This window comes from Falco biarmicus, chromosome 3 (assembly GCF_023638135.1).
Source record: "Falco biarmicus isolate bFalBia1 chromosome 3, bFalBia1.pri, whole genome shotgun sequence".
NCBI classification, from domain to species: Eukaryota; Metazoa; Chordata; class Aves; order Falconiformes; family Falconidae; genus Falco; species Falco biarmicus.
The window spans coordinates 40,296,515-40,318,573 of NC_079290.1; the positions used below are offsets into that span (position 1 = coordinate 40,296,515).

The 22,059-nt window shown below is 39.5% G+C and overlaps 1 protein-coding gene across 5 annotated transcripts in view; it reads left to right on the forward strand.

Annotated features, from left to right (window-relative positions):
- Positions 1-22,059, forward strand: part of STAU2 (staufen double-stranded RNA binding protein 2) — a 177,393-nt gene that overhangs the window by 93,481 nt on the left and 61,853 nt on the right. For 4 of the 5 annotated variants that reach the window (XM_056333372.1, XM_056333374.1, XM_056333371.1 and 1 more), the window contains 2 exons: positions 1,242-1,549; positions 20,451-20,564. In XM_056333372.1, the coding sequence (XP_056189347.1) occupies positions 1,242-1,549; positions 20,451-20,564 (422 nt within the window). The remainder of the gene's footprint in view (positions 1-1,241; positions 1,550-20,450; positions 20,565-22,059) is intronic. The other variant, XM_056333373.1, reaches the window with a different exon arrangement.

Below are 22,059 nucleotides of genomic sequence, written 5' to 3' on the forward strand. Positions count from 1 at the left end.
GGTTCACCCATGTTGTTTTCAGATATATGCTAGAAGATTCAAGTATGCTATTAATGTGAAATTACACATTTCAAGCTCATTTTTCAATTTATGAATAATAAGAAAGAGGTTTTCCTTTTCTATCGGCAAACCAGGTACTCATGTTTCCAACAAATGCTTCATCGTATATGAGAACTAGCAAACTTCAGACTTAATTCTGCACATTTCCATGCACAGGAATATCAGCAAAAGTGATCAAATATGTATTTCTGTTTCCAAGCAGGTTTAGGATTAAGATGTTTTCTAAAAATATATTAAAAATTTTGAAATGTAGACAAATTGTCCCTAATTTACATGTCAGTGGAAATATTTACAAGTAATTCACATAAATAGATTTACGTATTTTTAATGTTTACCCTGACTCCTATTGATATTAATGATGATACGTACATGCTTTCCTTGTTCAGTATAAATGTTGTCCAAGGCAAGTAGCTGTTTGCAAACTATAGAATGCCATATATGCAGCTAAATAGATAAATAAATACATTCCACTGAAGAGCAATCAGTCACATAAGAGTCATTAGCACAGTAACCATGTGGCTGCAGGGCAATTTAAGGTTATTTAAGCACAGGCTGCCACTGTAATTATAAGCCATCACTTGAGGCAGTGCTGCTACTGCAAGAAGCTGTCCTGCCCTTCTTCTGCCTCCAGCATCTCCTTCTCGTGAGCATCACTGCACTGTCCTAGACGTGCTGGTGCTGGCGCACAAGCAATAGAGTGGCTGGAGGGTACAAACAGCAGCTGTAGGTAGGAGAGAAAAGAACTACTGGTGGTGACAGTTCTGACATGGGCTAGTTTAAATTATTTGTGAAATAACCACCTAAATTATTTTATCAGGTAGGAGTCAGAAGATTGTAGTGAAATAATGATTGTGCAATAACGATTGTGCTACTATTTTGAAGGAGCAGCTGTTCCTCGTGGTGTGTGGATCTCCAAAACTTATTTGTTCGTGTTCTGTATTCTGTGCCAGCCACAGTTTTGCAGTGCAGGTTTGTACCCACTTAGAAAGAGTGGGAGAAGAGGAGCACTTCAGATCTGCATCGTTTCTAAATAAAATATACAGTTTCATTTGCAGTTACAGTGGAAAAAAGATACTGCTTCTAAAGCCTTACTTTGTTTTCCACTGCAAAATATGTTAATGAAAATTGTCTACACGTCAAACATTCTAGAGTAATGAGAATGATCTTTTTTTTATTTTCAGCACCAAAGGGAATACTCCATCTCTCTCCTGATGTTTATCAAGAGATGGAAGCAAGCCGCAACAAATCAGCCCCTGGTACCACTGTAAGCTATTTGTCATCCAAAGAAATGAGCCAGACTTCTAGCTCTTTCTTCAGCATATCTCCTACAACAAATAGCACAGCTACGATTGCCAGGGAACTTCTCATGAATGGAACGTCCCCAACTGCCGAAGCCATAGGTCTAAAAGGAATATCTCCTGCTTCACCCTGTTCTACAGTGCAGCCTTCAAAACAGCTGGAGTATTTGGCAAGGATTCAAGGCTTTCAGGTATGGGAGGGGGAAAATGAAGCTCTTCAGCCAGAATCATAGCATTGCCATCAAGGTTTCACTCTTGCCTTCTTGAATGTGGGCATGCATGTAACTTATCTTGTAAAATTAGCTGGTGTCCAAGGCAGTTTCTGGGTCCAGGAGATACAACCCTGCACCAATATACATGTCCCTCCTTCTCTTTTTTGTTCCTTCCTTCCATTCACCTTACTGCAGGCCATCCTTCTCTCCTTTGTTTATTCTCCTTAAATAATTACAGGCTTAAATTATGCTTTTTACTTGCACTTCTTTGAGAGTCTTCACCTCTTACCATTAGAAGCTTTACATACTGCTCTGGCGTTGGTTCCTCTCTTTGACTCTGATCCAGAAGGTACTAACGCACGACTTTAACTTTGCGTTTGTCTTCTGGGCCGGGTCGTTAAAGCTGTTACTCTGCTTCCCACCCTGTACCTCTTAGTTGCACCCTTAGAACAATGTTTTGATCAGAAGGTGCAGCCTAGGAGCAGACCTGGTGTCAGAGCAATGTAGAATGTTTTTGACGTCACAGTCAGTGCTAGAGAGTTTACGACGAACCACGCTGGGTCAGCACATGAGTCCTTCAGCACTGGTAACCTGTATCCAGCAATGGCAAATACCCTACATTTCATAGGACAGTGGCAGCCTCTGTAGCACATCCAGTCATTTCTGCAGTGTGGAAGATGGGAAAAGGAAGCCTCTTCCTGATCACCATTACATGCAAAATTACACATGCATATGGGTAGTAGCTCTTTTTACTCTGTTGCACCATCGGAGGACAGGACCAGCTCTGTAGAAATGCTTTTTCCTGTCATAGGTTTTTGGTTTGTTTTTTCTTTTTCCTTTTCAGAGTTGTGAATTTGTTTCATTTGAAAAGTTGGTTTCGTATATTCTAGCACATGTAATCTGATCATGTAACCAAATTCTACAAATGGGAGGTTTCTGTTAGAATTTTTGCATGCCTGATAATGACTTTTTTTCATCAAAGCCCATGTAATTTACAAAGTATTCAGTTGTTGGAAGTGATTTAAAAGAGGCTGCTGGAATTCGAGAAATAGTGTCAGATGTTCTGTTGGCATAAGCAGCATAGTTAAATTACATTTGCATACATCAGATATCACCAGTTGTGGATTTGACCTAATGCTGTTTCTGTCTACAATGTACATTCTGCTCTCTTTTGGTCTTCATTTTTAAAATGTCATTTTTGATTCATTAGTTTGAATGTCTCTTAATGCAAGAAACGGTAAAAGCCTAAGCCTCACCGTAGTAGAGTTAAGCTGCTAATAGGAATTCAGTTTTCCTGAGTTCCATTTGTTACCTGCCTGCAGTAGAAATAGATGAATTCTGATGAAAAGAAATTCAGTCTGTGAAGTTTTCACTGCTCACTTTCACATCTTGTCAGACTGCTTGTGTCTACTACTAACACTTTATTTTCATAGAACTGATGCACAATTTATGTTACTGTTTTGATTCTTACTTGCCTCCAGTATGTGGTTACTGTAAAATGATTAGTTGTGTTTGTCCTGTTTTTTTTTTCTTGCTTTGATTCTAGATGCTTATGTAGAACTTGTTTTTAAAGGGTCTTACCTTGAGCCAAAACATATAGTCCGTTTTATCCGTACACTAGACTACTACTTTTTACTTGGCTCTGATACAAACCAAGGGGTTTGGTAGAGAATCTCTATTATTAACACCTGTCCACTGTGTATGTAATCGATGGTTTTACATCATCCTAGCATGCTTTTTAACACCTCGCTTGAATAAGCCTGGTATTGATGTGAAACTCTGCCGCTGCTGGGTGGCTGAGCTGAGGTGCAGCAGTAAACAGAATCTCTGTGGGAAATGGCTTGGTGGCCTGTCAGGTGCATATCACAGGTCTCTTCACCATTTCAGCCTAGAAAGCTCTTTGTGTTTTAAGAGTTTAAAAGCAGATTTCTTTACAGGTTAACTTTCTCAGGCATATTTACCAAGTAGAAAACTACTGCATTTGCAAACAGCTAGCTTGTTTCATGTTTCCTGAATGACCCAAAATGATTTTTAAACTGTTAGCATGTATTTGTATTCTGGTCCGGATGATAACCATAGTTTTGTCTTTCATTGAAGAACGTATACATTCTGTTCTGTTACAATGTATTTTTGAATTTTTTAAAAAATCAATAAATACTCATATGATGTTTCATTTGTAAATGTAAAAAATGTTATTTGCTTATTTGAATGGTTTTTTTGAACTTCTTTAGCTGCAGGGGACATGTCTTTAAAATGTGGTTATTTAATTTAAATTCTTCTAAACTGTTTCTGTATGATCTCAGCCATGTTCTATTGTAAGCCCTTAATATTAAGAGTTATTGGGACCAATGTATGGAAAAGTACTAAAAATTACATTTTTATGCTTTATGGCTTATTACTCTAAAGATACATATAATTGACAAGCAGCACCTCAGTGTCACTGAAAAACAGGTGTTTAGCTTGGATACTTTCAAGGCTCAGGCTTCAAATTACCAGTGATAATTAAACACAAATACTTCAAGCAAGCCTTTACAAACTCTGAATAAAGCATTTTTAGTGCTTGCTTCATATTTATGAATACGATCTACCAGTTAATTGCTTTGCAGACTTTGCCCGGAGATTGTTTAAAGGAAAATTCAGCTTTGGTAAAATTGTTTTTTTTAAGTAATTATGTGGTATTTTGGCCATTGTTTTGTAACTAGATTAGGAAAGTTACAGTTATTTTTACTGACCATTTAAGTGCAGTAAATTATTCAGAGAGTTTGTTTAAATGGAAACATTTTGAGAAGCTGTTTACACATGAATAATTTGAGCCTCCAGTTTTTACTGAGGCAGAACTCAAGTTGCAGGTAGTCCAGCAGGGAATTCCCCTGGGAGTTTCCATGAAGCAAAGATCATAAAAATTAAAAAGCCATGATTGAGTGCCTACAGTCAGTCCCGGTACGTGGCTCCAGCCATACTTGGCTTGCTGCGTTGGCAGGGCTCAGAGATCTTAACTTTTTCTCCGTGGTGGCTACATAATAAACCTCACACAGGATTTAGTTTCTCTATTATTAGTTTCTATATTTTTCTATATTTATTTCTCTATTCCTTTGATTGCAGTGTTTACACAATTCATATTCCCCCACTCCCCTCCCCACATTTGTTTAGTGGTTAACTGTTCCATTTTATACATTGATGGATTTAAATGTTTTATTGTTGGGCATTTCTAAATGTTTTTCGTTTCCCCAGCCGGTAGCAAAGGCACACGTTTCTGAGAGACGGCACACACAGGAGGAGTCCTGCTGGATGCTCTAGAGTCAGGATTACTTGTGGCTCACACATCCCAGTGCGTGGTTTTGAACTGTCAGCAGAGCTGGGCCTAAACTGAATTTCCATGGTTGTATTAGGGTTGACACTGAGCTCAAACCTTTCCCTACAGTGGCTTTAAACAAAACCAGCACTCGTTTTGCTTTGTTGGAGGGTGGATTGGGAAATCAAGTCTAGGAGTGCTTGGATCTCACTACTGAGATACACATGTAAGGAAAATTTCAGGGAAATTCAACCCTTGGTGAATTTCAAGGAAACAACTATAGTTTTGATCCGGTCTGTATGTAACTGCAAATTTCTTGGAGCAGGTCAGATTCTGAAAAGCACCTAAATACCATGTTCAAAATCAGTACAGGCACTGTGGATGCAAATAGCAAGTCATTTAAAGCTGTAAAATCATGTAAAAAGGTAGACGCTTCTTGGGACTTTCGTTAAACACCTACGCAGATTAGGTACCTGACTTGCCATTTGCTTGTAAGCCTGGGCACCCTGCGTGGTGTTTTGCAAATCTGGGCTATTGCCCCACACTGTGAACTCATTGCCTGAAGTCAGTCACACCTCTGAGACGCCTGTCTGGTGCCGTGTTGCCTGGTGCAGACACGTCCTCACGTGCTGTGCGGTGTCATTCTGCTGTGATTGATAATGGTACTTTCCTTGGTGTCTGCTCACTGCTTCTGTTGAAGGAAATAGTCACTGACAGAAAGAGTAAAAAGGGGGAAGTCTGGCTTCTTCAGACTTGGCGTAGTGTGTGAAGCAGCCATCAGTTGTAGGTCAGGCTGTGCTGTGACCATTTGGTGGTCTCTCTCGGATTTAGCTGTGGCTGCTAACGAGTGCAGCGCCACGGGGCTGGCGCCTGGCTTCCCAAGGAAAGGGCGGTGGGTGACCTTCGCATCTTCCTGCCTGAATTTGGGAAGGTTTGTGAATCCCCACCCTGTTTTACCTGAGATCTCTTTCTCTTTGACCAATATTAAATTTGCTGTCAGAACTTGATGACAGTGTTCATGATGGTTAAATAGTTCCTGCTCTTTTTAATAATGAAAAGTTTGGGCCTGGAAACTCTTTTCTCAAGCAAATCTAGACACAGCCATGAGAATCAGATTTGAGTTCAGTGGGAATTTCTAATACAAAAGGAATGAATAAGGGATTCAGGGTTCAGCCTGAAGGAAATAATTGGCACATAAATTATCCTCATCACATCAGAACTTTCATATCTTGAAATTTGATGCAATTGCCTTTATCTTCCTTCATTAACATTTTGCGTCCAAGTATGCCAACTCATTGGTGATGGCTGAAATAACAATTTCAATTAATTGTTATTTTTCCAAAGCAGGTCACAATTAAGAAATGTTGCTTATTTAGATAAATTAAAGTTCATTGGACTTGCCTAGACGGAAGCAGCTTTCTTTTCATTAGTTCTTGTTTATTACATGACCCAGCAAAATATGAATACTGAATTTGCAAGAGCTCCCTGGAAGTCTTCACATTAGCTTTTTCCTTCCTCCTCTCTTACCCCTGATGCTGTTTTTTACCTCAATAAAAGCAACAGCTTATCCCTTTTCAGTTTCTCTCTTTCTCTTCCCACAGCAAGCAGGATCTTTTTGAACTGAAGTTTTGTTGCTCTTTGCCGTCACACCAGGATCTTTTTTCCGATCTTCAGTATAACTTAGGACTGGAAAACTAAGGCCAGAATGTTTACTTGTACAGTTGTATCTCTGAAGGCAACAGACTGACACACCATTTGTGGATCTGGGCACCAGGATTGCACTTCAAAATTTTCCATAAACTTGTCACATTCACAAAAAAAGCCATCATAAATAAGGAGAACGCTACAGTTAAGATATTTACCGGTGTCTTCAGCTCTTGAAAAGCATGAATCTCTGAATCAGCTTTGAAAATTGCAAGAATTCATTAGTACGGATCGCAAGGTTCAGGAGAAAAACGGGCAGGAAAGAAACCCCAAGCATTCCCCATTGACTTCAGATTCAAATAGCTGCAGTAAAGGGAATGATGAGAATTTTTTTTTTTATTGTTCCAGTGAGTAGAAGTAAGGTGAAATAATTTTGATAAATGCTCAGTATGATGTCTTGTTCTAACCAGAACCTCCCTGCTGAGGAGGCCAGTGGGAAGAAATTAAAACAGACTAACAAGGGTGCTGTGATTGAAGTGAAAGCTTCAATAGAGGGCTTTGAAGCAGCGTGTTAAAATGAAGCTTCTGTGGTTTTGCAGAAAATCAGTGGGCATTTCCTGTCTCTGGGTCTCTGATGGGCTATAGACTACCTTTCCATCCCTAATGTCCTGTCTCAGTTTTTACAACAGATGATCTTCTCGTTGTTTTCATTTCCATTCCTCTTTCAGGATAGAAAGCACAACTTCTCTTTGCTTCTTTCAGCCTTTCTGGTGGCTCACTGCTTTGTGTAAAGTGGCCCCCCACTATGTTGTTCACCTTCAGTCTGAGCCTACAGTACAAAAGTTTTAGTTAGAAGTTTAATTGTTTTGTGGTGATTGTGTTCAGGTGATCATTTATTTAGGGGTGAAATGGAGCTGAGCTGTGGTAAACTGAACAAAACCCAAACCATCTCTTATGAGTCATGAATGGCTGATGTGATTTTCCTCAGATTACCCCGAATCACTTTTTGGGGGGAGGGGGCGGGGGGGAACCCACAAGTAAAATTTTACTGTGTTTTGGAGGGAAGGGTTCTATGTACCAAATCTATTATAATGAATGTAGTTGTAATTATAGTTAGTTGTCAGAGTGTATTTTGAAAGTTCCCTGCAGATGAATTAATCAAAAGGTACATTTTAGCAAGTCTGCAGCTAAAGCCAATGATGGAGAGTGTAGCAAGTGCTAAAAACTAGAATGTAAACTGGGAAGATACTGTTCTGTCCTTGAATGTGTCAGCTGCAGAAAGGTTTGTGGCCACTGAGAGCTTGGGACTGGAATCCCAGCAAATGGGCTAGTTCTGAGGCATACAAAAGTCTTATCAGTCATTCAAATTAGAAAACCTGAACAAAAAAGAAACTTTTGAAATTACCTCAGGCTTCCTGGCATCATTAATATAAAACAAATTTGAAGGCTGTGTCGGCAAACTGTCTCTATATAAATGTTTCTTTGAAGATCCTATCTCCAGAAATCTGGAGAAGTATGATACTAAAAAATTAAGGTGTTTGTAGAATTATGTTAGAGAATACTTTGGAAATAAGGCTGTTAAAGCAAATATTGCTTCATCCACATTTTAGACCAAATCCCCTATAATTCTATGTATATAGCTGTGCATCTAGCCTCTCCCTCAAGCCATTGGAGACTTCAATCCTAGCAGGATTGACCAGACTGCAAATATTATTGAAATTGTTCTAAAATAGCAGTGTACAGCCAGGCCCAGAGGGAACTGTGATGATTCACCATAATGTTAACACTCAAAAGGGTGGGGGGAATTAATGACATTTAAAAATAAGTACCCAAGAAACCCCTTGAAGTAGCTGGAGAGTGACTGTGCTGCCATCTATTACCAATACCTACTTCTGCAAAACAAGCTGTGGAATTTGGTTCCTTTTGGTTCCTCTCATGGTGCCTTGGGTCTCAGTCAAGTGTACTAGTGCTGTACTTGCTCATTGGTGAGATTGGTTTCTGTGGAACGATGTGTGGAATGATGTTGTGCTGTGTCATCACTGAAGGTATTGAAACCTGGCCGTTTACAGAACGGTATCATCTTCCTGTGTGTTTGTACTGTGCCATGCTCAATGGCCAGTACAATAATCTCAACAGCAATGGTTTTCTTCTTACCCGTAGGGAGTAGAAGCACCTTTAGAAATAGCTGTCAGAGTCCTCGTTATCTCAGTTTCTCTCTCTCTTCTTCATACTTTGTTTTTTCTAATGTGAAGCTTGCACTTTCACCAAATAACAAAGTATTGCCTGATGTTCCGATTACTATCGACTTCTGTTGTGGATTAACCCCGGTGGGTAGTTTAAGCCTCACACAGCTGCTCTCTCCCTCCTTCCTACTGGGATGAGGGAAAGAATCAGAAGGGCATGAGTGAGAAAATTCATGGGTTGAGATAAATACAAAAGCTGTGTGTGCAAGCAAAGCAAAATAAGGGATACATTCCTGCTTCCCATCAGCCGGCAGGTGTTCAGCCATCTCCAGGAAAGCAGAACTCCATCACATGTTACAGTTACTTGGGAACACAGGTGCCTTAATGCTAAATATCCGCCTTTCCTCCTTCTTTCCCCAGCTTTTATTGCCAAGCTGGATGTCATAGGTGTAGGATATACCTTTGGTCAGTTGGGGTCAGCTGCCTCAGCTGTGTCCCCCTCCCAGCTCCTTGTCTGTCCCCAGCCTGCTTGCTGGTGGGGCAGTGTGAGAAGCAGAAAAGGCCTTGATGCTGTGCAAGCACTGTTCAGCAATAGCTAAAACATAGGTGTGTTATCAATGATGTTTTGGTCACAAATCTGTGAAGCTTCATCCCAGCCAAAACCAGTATAATTCCCACCCCTTATTCCATACCATTTATGTCATGCTCAGGTCCCACGCTATCCAATAGACCAGGGGTCTCAAACTTTTTATCCAGGGGGCCGGCGCGTGGATGCAGTGGCAGGCAGTCATCTGCGGCTGCTTGGTTTCCCCCCCAGCCCCGGCGGGGGGGGGGGGGGGCAGGGGGGTTCTGTAAATACCGGGGGCCAGATTGAGGACCCTGGGGGGGTGTATCCAGCCTGCGGGCTGTAGTTTGAGGACCCCTGCAATAGATCCTCATTAACCAACCCCCCTTTCCCATCCTTTGATATATATGCAGATATCATTCCCTTAGACTAGGGGCCACCCTTTTAAAGTCTGCAAAATGTCCACTGAGTCCATTTAGTCCATGTTTACTCCATCTGTTATGGTAAATATTTAGAACAGGAGTTTGATGTTGTTACTGAGCACCAAAGTCAGCTCAGGTTGGGTCGCTGTTGCACTTTCACATCCTCTTGTGAGACTTGCCCTCTGTTGGTTCAGATGGTACCTGCTATACTTCCTGTAACATGCAACAAAAAATCTGGGTTACAACAGTTTAAAAGTATATACATTACAGTCTTCATCCCTTGTCCCTTTGGACTAGGCCATAGGGTTTAGCATTGCAGTGAACTCTTACCCTTGCCTCTTGTCCCAGCATGGGCTTAGCCACAGGCCCACAGTCAGGGCACATATGCTCCAGTGTGGGCTTGTCCACAGGCCACTGTCCCTTAGGGACACAGATGTACCTGCTCCAGCATGACCTTACCCATAGGCCGCGGTCCCTTCCAGGGAGTACCTGCTCTGGCATGGACTGCTCCACGGCCACATACACTTCTGAATGTGCCGGCTCCAGCATGCGCTTACCCACAGTTACAGTCCCCTAGTCTTGAGTTTCAGCCTGTCCAGTACAGCAGCATAGGAACAGCAGCAGCACCCTGGCCACCTGCCAGCTCATTGCTGTTATCGGTGTGTTCCCAGGCAGAGCAGAACAGGGTGATAAGGAGGACGGGAAACAGCAGGAGCGAAAAACTGCCACTAACCAGCACTAGACTAATCTACAGTGAAGCCAGCCAGCCCCGTGGCAAGCCCAGGAGCCTGCCAATTAGTAGCTAAACAGCTATAAATTTGGTCTAGCATACTCTGATCAGATCTGTTATTTCAAACCCCTCATGCCCCACATTGGATGCCAGAAGGGACAGGTACGGGTGAACCCCAGGGACAGCTCAGCCTCACGCAGCAGCTCACTCATTCCCATCCCGTGGGATGGGGGAGAGAAGCAGAAGGGTAAATGTGAGAAAGATTGTGGGTTGAGATAAAGGCAGTTTAATAGGTAAAGCAAAGCTGTGTGCACAAGCAAAGCAAAATAAGGGATTCATTCACCACTTCCCACCGGCAGGCAGGTGTTCAGCCATTTCCTGAGAGCAGGGCTCTATCATGCGTAACGGTTCCTTGGGAAGACAAACTCTGTAACTCCAGACCTCCCCTTTTCTTCCTTCTTCCCCCGGCTTTATATGTTGAACATGACTTCACATGGTATGTGATATGCCTTTGGTCGGTTGGGGACAGCTGTCCCCGCTGTTTCCCCTCCCAACTCCTTGTGCACCCCCAGCCTGCTCACTGGTGGCGTGGGGTGAGGGGCAGAAAAGGCCTTGGCCCTGTGTAAGCACTGATCAGCAATAGCTAAAACCCATTTATTTAAGACAACTACTATTTTTGTTGTCTTAAGAGGGAAAGAAGTTTCCTCCAAGGAAAAGCAGCAGATCGGTCAGGATTTTATTGATAATTTTAGTGGCATCTCTGATCTGCACAACACCAGGTTACCTATTAATTGAGAGTCCTTACCTGGGTCTCAGAAACTTGCAGGTATCCTGCTACACTGAAAATCAACTTTACACCTAATGGTTATGTTATGTGGGAAAGAGCTTCAAGGTCTCCAAATCCTAATTTATACATGAATAACCAAAAGTAAGAAGACGCTGGGAATGTGAAATAGACGGAGAGATAAAACAGAACAAGCTGATAGCAAGAACTGTTCTTGAGAGAGAGTGCTTCATGTAAAGATCTAAGCACCTGGACTTCATTGCATTCTGGTTTATAGGACTTTTTTAATCAACTGACTTCAGAGGGAAGGTAGACAGTACCACAGTTGATGGCAGTGACCTGGGGTAGATCTACAAGAAGTGATTTTATTAGTTTCCATTTATTTCAGAAATGTTTCTGTGGACTGTAGACCATCTAGTCCACATAATCCTATTTTTGACCTCAAAGGAAGTCAAAATACTGGTAGTCATTCTGCAAAAAAATAGCCATAAGCATCATTCTCATATCAGTTTCCATAAGGAAAGGTAAGCAAATTTGGAAACCTAGCATATTACTTCACTGAGACTACTGCAGGAGGTAATATTTGTTGCAGGAAGAATGTTTCTGAATTAATTCAAGAGTATGCAGAATTAGGAAAATAAATGAAATCTAACTACAAGGGGCAGTACATTTTCTAACACAAAGTCTCCAACCACCTGGCTTCCAGCCCGAAATCTGTCCAGACTAGCTTTCTTCTATTCTGGCCATTGTTACCTTTCTCCCTTTTACAAGGAAGAAGGCCCTTTATTCAAGTGCTGCTGAAGTTTTGCTCTTCTGGCCTCCAGAAACAGTCAGGTGCTTCTTTTTTTGTTTCAGTTTCTAAAAGGAAAGAAGGTAAACGGAGAATAACTGGCTAATGGCATTGCATGGGTCCCCAGGTGTGGTGTGGATGTCACCTTGGTAACATTTTAGCTTTTCTCCTTGGCATCGTGCAAATAACAATTTGAAATCCTCCCACATATCCCTGCCCATAACTTAGTCTGTGGAAAGAATGTGAATTATATTTTCATAACCAGTTTTAGATTATAGGGGGTTTATGTATGAAAAAGTTTAAAAGCTATCAGGATCTCTCAAAATAATGCAGCCAGCACTAAACACACCAGGCTGCGTTCCCTGCCAGAATCTTTCTAAGTAAACCTTAATGGGACTTGATAACTTAGCTACGGACCTTGGCTTGGAATACTGCCCAAACTTTGAAAGACTGGAAGTTTCAGCTGGCAAAAATGTGAAGGTGTGGTGGTGAATTCACAGCAGACCAGGGTTTAGTTTTAGTTACAATAAGGTAACTCAGCTCTCAAGCAACAACACTTAAAAAGAGAAGCAACAAGAAAAGGCGAAGAAAGAGAAAAGAGACAAATCATAGATTATTCCTGTTTGTGACTGATGCCAAGGCTTTCAGAGACCCTTTTTTTGGCTGTCGCCTCCTTCAGTCTTGTTCAGAATTGGGAGCACAATGAAACAGGGTAATTTTCAGAAGTTAAATGGTTGTTTCTTGTCTAGATTAGGTGGTTCTTTGCGCATACTGCCCCGTATCTCGCTTAGTGCACAAAACCAGTGTCTGCACCAGTGTCAGACTTCCCAGCAAGCTCAGGCAGCTGGTTTTATACTCAAAATTTCACAGTGATCCTGTTCCCTCTTCATGAGTGCGGCATTTGGGGCTTTCACATGCAGTTCGTAAAAAGAGAATAGTTAATATTTGCTTCACTCTTCACTTCAGTGACAACCTTCATCATGAAAAAGAGTGTTAAGAGCATGTTTCCATTCATGCTGTTACTAGAAAGCTATTTTAAACCCAAACAATTTTCTTTCTCTAAACTAACCAAGTTCCTCTCTCATCTCAGTCGGTTGTTCAGGATGATGCCCGAGACAGAGGTTCCTCCACAAATGCTCTATACCATGCTTGTCCTCTGTGTATGTTATTAGCAGAATACAAACTCTTGCACCTCCCTCCTATTTTTTAGGCCGTGTGATGAAAGCAGGAGATCCCAGGGTTGCCAGTTTTTCATATTTCCTTTGACTGTGAATGATAAAATTAACTTCAGCTCCTCTCCCTGAAAATACAGTACTTACCTGAATAATTATGGGTTGAATGGATCAGAGGCAGACAAGTTGTTTCTGCCAAAAACATGGCAGCTATAGTTTACATTATTTTTTAGTGCTTTGCAGTGTTTTAATTTCTGAATAATTAGTTTATTAATTTTTATCATGGTTTTATTATTCATTTTTGGGACGGAATATTGTATTCAGTGTTTTAATTCACTGTGGTTAAACTACTGTCTACTAGGTCTACAAAAAATAAGTATCTTTCTTATAGAATAAAGGAAGTGAACAGGGTAGCAAGGTACTTTTCAGTGTTAAGTGTGGTTTTTTTATAGAAAGCCATGCCCCACCTTCTGATTTCAGCTTCCCTATCACAGGTCTGAAACAGGTCTCTTTGCACTTTTGAATGCCAGCCATTGGAAATAGGGTTGCCTGCTTTGCATGTGCTCCACAGGAACACTGTCTTTATAAATACATACCTGGGTTAAGTTTTAAGAGATGGAAGGTAAACAGTAAGCACCTTAAGTTTTAAGAGATGGAAGGTAAACAGTAAGCACCTTAAGTTTTAAGACATGGAAGGTAAACAGTAAGCACCTTAAGTTTTAAGACATGGAAGGTAAACAGTAAGCACCTTACTGTACTATCCTGTACGCTGCTGCAACAGCAGTGATGTTAGCTAATTTTCTCTTAATTAGAACCAAACATCACATCCAGAGGTAGGACGGAGCTGGGTCTCCCTTGCTTGACTAAGCATAATACATGGCCAAACTTTCCAGATCTCCTGCACCACTGAAACAGGAGCTCTGAATTAAGAGGGTATCTAAATAGCATGAAAAAAAGGACATACAAACTTCTTTGGCTCAGATGATAAACAGATGATATTTAGCAGATATTTTATATATTCTCTTTGGGAACTGGATCAAGTAAGTTTTTTCACTCTCATTTGTACTTCACATGGTTTTATAGATGTCAATGTCTGCCTTACTGTAGTCAGGACTGTAAAATACTACCACAGTAACCTGTGACAGTGCCTGTAGTCTGCTTGTTATGTATTTATGGTACAGTAATGGTTTATTTCTTAGTCTAAACCCTGGGACTGTATCTTAATGAAGATTTAAGACTATGATACAGCTGCTATTCAAACTCTGTAAGAGAAGCCTGTTGGAATAGCTCAAGATTTACTGCTGAACTGTCAGTCTTCAAGCTACCAAGTGTCTTTACCCTTCCGTGCAGTAGCTACGGTGGAAGCTTTGCCCACTGCTGTGAAGCAGACACAGCGATTAATGAACCTGAGGCGCACTAATCAAACATATGTTTTCTTGACACAATGATTGTGTTATATATCACATCCGTATGTACAGGCCTTTATCTTTCCTTAATGATCTAGCAAGGGGGCTTTTTTAAATGTGGGTGTTTTTCATGCACTCCTTAGATTTGTTCCACAGGGGGTGACCGTTAAAAACATCTGACGGGCATGCAGTTAGCCAGCTCCCTGCTGAGATTAGTAAAATACTATATTTAGTAATAGCACTACATCAAGGAACTCCAACATTGCAGGAAACAGTTTGATTCAACACTTTTTTTCTGATTTTTTGAAATTTTTTTTATTGTATGTCTTTTTTTTTAACTGGAACAAATTTTTTCATCCTGGTCTTGTTTTTTATATCTATGCTTCAACTTTTCATAAAAGACTTTGTTCATACAATGGGATTTTTTCATCAGTTTTATTTTATTGTTTTTACTGTATTCCTGTTCTGCTCTCACAAATGAAATATATGGAATTGTAAAGCAGGTAGTAAGAATGTGAAGTGGCATTTGGAATCTCTCTCATGCTGCTCCATGTCTGAAGAGACTAGTTATTATTTGTTAGGAAAGCTCGATGGATAATACAAGGATTCACACTTTTAAGTACTAGAATACTATGCCGTGAAAGCTTCTGAGGAAATGGTTGAAACGAGCAAGTATACTGAATTTATTTTCACACCAGGAGAGTTTCTTCAACAATAAATATGCATGGAACAGAGTTTGAGCTCAAACAGAATTGTTTCATTTCTTTTAGTCAGTGACGTGACCAACAGTAGATGGGCAACAGAAAGAGGAAGATAAAAGATCAATATGGAAAAGGCAAGAATTTCACTGGGAAGCTAAAGAAAGAAAAATGTTTTATGAGACTCTTGTCCAAGTCAAAATTAGTATTTTAACATCTGATTTTTGAACCCATTCTGGTTTGCTTGTCACTGTAAATCCAGAGCAACCTGTATAAAATCTTGGAAATTATTCTGTAAATTCAGGACTAAATAGGGTGCTTTCCCTTTAAAGGGCAAATTTAAAGGAATACCATCCTTTGTTCTAACAAAATAGTCTGGGCTTGTCAATCCATAAGATTTGTGCATTGCTGAACATAATGGCATTTTATTACCTAGTTTATTTCTGTCTAGCATTCTAAGACTCCTGCTGATGCTTTGACTCAGAGTAGTTTCTGGTCTGGAAACATGAACTCCAGTGTCACAGATGACTTCTTTCTTTTGGTAATTCATATTATTATTTTAAGTTATTAAATGTTCAAGAGAGAAAGCGTTTGGCCAGACGGAAGTTGTGTTTCAAACTGTGAACATCTAAGCAGCAGTGTGTGAAAATAGTAGCTTTTATTTTTGCTCCCCTCGGTCTCTTGGTAATGCACAGTTAGCTCATTTCTAACAGCAGTTGAGTCTATTGTAGTTAAGCTTAGCTACTATGTAGTAGTATAACAGGTTTCTCACCTTCCTTGGTTGTGATAGTAAACGACAGCCCTTGTTCGTACAAAAGGATGGATGCTGAGATTCAGCAGTCCCCACTGAAGACCAGCAGTCTATCATGTTTTTGAAGTCAGGGATGTTGTATTTACAGAGTAATTTATGCAGATTAACTATGGCCATTATCCGAAATGGCATATTGATCCAGTGGTTTTAAGTAGCTTATTGCAATATTTTTACAGTTTCTATCAGATCACTAGCACATAGAGAAGTGTATTAAAGCTAGATTCAAGAGACATTTTTATATAAATATGAAATAAATGGGAAATTTGGAGCAGCACTGTGATAGAATTAACTTTACATGTAATGTCTTATGTGGTGCGATTTAGTTTTTCCTTTATAAAATAACATACAAGGTTGAGAATTTTGACTATGCCATTCCACATTCAGTTGTAACATTGTAAACATTCATCATCGTATGTCTTCCTTTATATGAAGCTATAAATGTCCATCAAAATATTTGCATCTCTTCAGTAATTTAAAATATTAAAAACAAGGGCCAGATTTCAACATAGTTGTTGAATTGTTTCAGACCTTTGCATACATTTCTATATACATACACCAGTTAGTAGTACCCCTCCATACATATTCATACCATGCAGCTTGTTCTTGACTGAAGCAATCTGTGAAAAGGATATACAGTTGCATCTCATGCGAATATCGAACATGAAAGCATACATGTATGAGTAAATCTATGGCATGTGCTTGTGGCAAAACTTAATTCTACAATTTATTTCATTATTTTGATGCCTGAGATGCACTTTGCATTTTACACATGGAGGTTTCATGCCCTGCCCACACAGCACAATGGAGCGCTGTGCTTGGGATTCCTGAGCTGGTTATACATGATTTATCTCAGGTACTCCACGTATGTAGTTACCCAGGAGAAAAGCTAGCAATGCTGTATGCTTTTTCCAATAAATGAGCAGGCTCACTTAGAGTTATTGCCGGGATCTTGTTGTTGTGGTAGTGCTTTGTGGTGTGAGACATACCTTGGAGGAGAATTACATGTAAATCACTCATAATAGTCTGAGGCTGGAGTCCTGCATTTTACTCAGAAACTTCCACAACCCTTAGTAGAAATGTCTGTTATGCTGGCCAGTATTTTCCAACCAGATCCTAATGCTGTTCTATAAAATCTCTGCTTATATGTTATCCAAATAAAATACTCTGAATTTTAATGAGTGAAATTTCATTGCTGTTTAATCCTTAAAATGCACTGAGGTGATTTGTGAGTGTCTCTTAATTACAAAAAATTAAAGCCTGAAAATTAGGTCCTGGACATAGATAGTAATTATTTTCGTAACTGTTTTATTTTTATCTTCATAATGTATGAAAAGGGAAAATGACCAATTGTGGGTAGGCCAGAGGCCGTAATGATGGGTTATAGTCCCAGCACTGCCATTCGCTCCTGCTGGTGCCAAGTGAATTTGGATGAGTCATTTAATGTCTGTCCACAAAGTGTCCTTACCTGCCTAACAGAGTTATTGTGGAGATGAGCTGTAGTTAAGCACTCTTGACTCTTAGGGCACTGAGGAACTTAGAGGTGTTATTGTCATTGTGAATCTCAGTAATGGCCACATAATCACCGTTGACCACTTGGCCAGTCTTCAGTCACCACTCCTTGGTCGCAGATACTGAATCAAGTATTTGCCATGCCTCCATGTTCCCCTGCCTAAGACGATATGATACTTTTAAATCATTTTTATAGACATTTAGGTTTCTCCTATACTTAGTCGTAATAACGTGGACATATAAACTGAAATATTTGCAATATACTGATGACCAAGAACCTAGAAGCATCTGCTGCTATTCAGACTATTTGATAACTATTCAGATACTACCATTGCTTTCTGAGTGCCTATTTTGGACATCCGGCTCAAATAGATAAATACCTAGCATTCTTGGTTGACAAAGGAAAAAAACAAAACAACCCCACAACTTTGGATCATAGATCAAATCTGAAGAAGAAAGGAATAAAATAGAGAGTTTGAGAATGTAGCAGCTGGACCAACAAATAACAAAACAGAATTACTGGGAAATTACACATACTCGTGTGAAATGTAAAAGAAATGGGAATGTTTCTGCTGACTGGACAACTCTGTAGACTAGAGATTTGATGGAAGGGCAAAGTTTGATTTTGTCACCCATTCAAAGCCCAGTCTTTTGGGTTTTATATCACTATTCATATAATTAACATATAAAGTGTTTATTTTGCTTCAACTGAAAATCTTCAACAGGGCAAGAGATAATCAGAGGACTGTTGTCTAAGAAATTACAAAGTAATGGCCTTGATATATTCAGATGAGGCGAAAAGTGCATCATGAAATTCATTCGGGAAAGTTAAGCCTAGAAAGATACCAAAATTCTGAATTTATTGCAATTTCTATGTGGGACTCTAAAGCAGATGTGGACCAAATCTGCTATTGCAGATAGCAGTGTCATGTAATACTAATTATAATTTTTCTCCAGATATCTCCTGTTCTTTCAACTTGTTAGCCTTGCTTTATTCCACTGGACTTTAGTGAAGTGTAACCTTATTCATATTATTTGCATTAAAAATAAGCTTACAAACGTGCTATGCAGTTCAGAAAGTGCTTCTTTTCCATATCTCCGTATGTGCTTTAAGACATGTACTTTTCTCTGTCACCAGATTTTGCCCCTTTTGCTATGTCATATTTGCAGTACAGAAACATCCTCTTTTTCTGCCCCATTTCTCTGCATCGCATTCCCACAACACGTACTCAGCAGAATATCTAGCTTGCAACCAGATACCACAGTTGTGGAAGCTTGATAAGTCCTTGTCATAACAGTAGTCCCTGATGTTTAAAGAACTTCGGTTTATATTTGCAAGCCAAATTTCATACCTTCATACCTCTTTCAATTAATCAAAGTTAAACCATTGTATATGTGAAGGGGCCTCTTGTGGTTTCTAAGTAAGTAGTATGGCTTTTCTGGCAGAGAGCCACAAGCAATTTAGTAGGCACATATTGTGGGGGTTGAGAGGAAGAGAGACAAGGATAATACAGAAAGCTTTAAGAAGGGCTGAGTGAAATCAGTATTTCTATACACAGTACAAGAACTTTACATTCAGTATCTTAGTTTTGGCTACAACAAAACTGTTTTGATGTCTCGTCAGTAAAGTAATTCCGAAATCCAGCACCGACTTGGTTTCCCTCTCACTCAGCCAGTTTAGCACTGCTTTTGCTCTAGCTGAGGTATTCCCAATTTACACCTGTGGCAGAAAAGAGGCACAGGGGATTTAATATGGACAGTGTGCAATTAAGTATCATATGCGTCACTAAATCATTTCCACAGGAATAACTCTATACAGTTCCTAGTTGTCTTCAGAAATAATAAAGTTTGATTGTGTAGCCTAAATGTCAAGATGAGGCTTTATCATGTAACTTTTGCCTGAGAGCTATACAGTTGTAAATAGATACTAACATAAAAGGTCTGTCTCCAGCAGAGCTGATCTCTCTTTCCATTTCTGACAGGGGTCACATAGCCAATGTAAATTACCACCATAAACTAAATTCCACCTCTCCTGTAGAACAAAGTGCTTGATCTGCCTGTCTAGAAGCCAGAAGCTATGCAGAGAACTGTAATAGTTCAACAATTCAGCATGAGTGGCAACCTGTTCTCAATAACGAAACACTGGCAACGTTCACTTTCATTTTGTTTCAGCATACTAAAATCCCCTTTCTTTAGGAGATTTAAGAACTATCTGAAGGGTACCTGAAGACAAGGAGAATAGTTCAAGTAGAAACACTACCTTCCTCTGTATTTCATGCAAGATTCTGGTTCAACATGCACATCTTGACATCAGTAGGGAACAAGTTGCTCTTAGAAAGGGATAGTCTAGACATCTCAAGAATAATGTGAATTCTTCTCCATTTTATCTGTCATTCAAATTCAAATATACAACATCAGCCACTTAAAAAGAATTAGTGGATTTTAGTAGAAATGGAATTACCATTGAAAAATTTAAACTATTAATGCCAAGTTTTGCAGGTAGAATGATTTACATGGATGTTTTATAACTAAGTTACACAATGCTATTAAAAATTACATCTAGGCTGGAAACTATAACTTGAAATTAGTTTCTTATATAGATACAACATCTTGAATTCAGTCTCAAAGGTCTCAGAAACTGAAGAACACAGCACTTGAAAAACTATCCAACAGACACATCACAGAAAATTTGGCCCCAGTTCAATATGTGACTACCTAGAATATTTTAGACACTCCTTGTTTTATATTAAAGATGAATTCAATGTAAATGTTCGGAATTCTTCTTACAAACTTGTTGAAAAGGGACAGTATTTTAGCATGACTCCCTTGTACAAACCTGGTGTTTAGCAGATTACGTATGTTATTCTGTTATAGGTACACTACAGTGATAGACAAAATGGCAAAGAGTGTATGACCTGTTTGACACTGTCTCCTGTGCAGATGACTTTCCAAGGTATCGGAAGCTCCATTGAAGCCAGCCATGACCAGGTATAATACCTTCACCCCACACTCTTGTAATTTTATTAATATCTAGTAAGGCCAGAATGTTAGCATTAGTAAATTTTAAATATCAGCACATCCTGTGCTTTTCATATGGCATGTTCTTCTCACTGGGATTTGCCTGTATTGCCATAGTAAAATCCTGATTAGATCTAAAGAGTGACCCAAAAAGGAGACAAAACTATACTGCCTTTTACATATTTTTAAGCCATGTTAGGAAAGCCTGAAGAGCTTGCTTTGCTTTTGAAGTCAGATGTAAGGTTTCTGCAAAGTTTTTGTTTGATTTTATGTATGTATCAGGTCTTGTCTGTCCTATTTTTACTAGAAGATTATGGGTCGCTGGGAAAGCTGAGAGATGAAGCCATCATCTCTAGATATCATCTGTCACAAGAAACTGGTATTTGAGAGAGGAAAGGGATTTTTAATCAGACTGTGTAATATTCCCGTTTTATTTGTCTGTTCCTAAAATGTTTAATTCAAGCTTTTGGCAAAAAGCCAGGAGAAAAAAACCAAAACCCCAAAAACTCTCTGTTAATTACTTATCACCCTGCTGCTTCAGATGGGAACTGAGGGGGACTTCCATTCTAGTCTTCTTGTCCTCCAGCACTCTTATGTATAAAAGCTAGACAAGACTTTGATACTCCTGGAGTTTTAAAACCAAAAAGGAAACAAGTAGAAGAAAACATTAAACTGAAAGTACCTTGCACTTTTCAGATCTTCAGTAGATCGGAAAAAGTACCATTTTTACTTGCCTTTGCAGGCTATCTTTAGATTGTACTGTGTTCACATTTACCATACAATTTATCAGACGGTCTGAGATTCTCTAAGGAAAAAGGAAAAGTCGCCTTAAGAATTATCAGAATTAGTAACTTTTGGGGAAAAGTTTCAGGCACTCTTAGCCATATTTTTGATAGGTGTTTTCTTTATTGGAAGTTTCTAAGTTGTTAACATAAGCTAAGCCCATTAGTTATTTACATGGTAACATGAGGATACTTCCTGTCCTCAAGTGTTTGGTGTTTTACAGTAATGGAGAGCTGTGGTAAGTGAGACCATACTTTGACATTCAATTCTCATTTCATCCAGCAACTCGTTTATGCTGTTCTAAAGTTGCTCCATTTTTCTTTCAGTAAAGATTGCCTTTTAAAATTTAGGTATAACTCAAATACAATATTTAGACTTTTCAATTAATTTAAGGTGATCCCTGTCAAACTGGTAACAGCTACATTCTGGGCTACCAGCCAGGTTGGCCTTTGTCTTAGCATTTATGTAAGCTAGAGTATGATATGTAAACAGAAAAAAGACTTTGTAAACAAAAAGCACATTTAAACCATCTGAATAATTATATATTTAAGACATCTAAATTAAAAAGTGTTATTGAGCCTTCGAAGCCAAGCACCTAGAAATCAGGAAATTCCAGATTATGTGCAGCATTAGTTTGATCCCAGGTATACCCACCCATTCAGTGCTCCAAACGGGACATTCT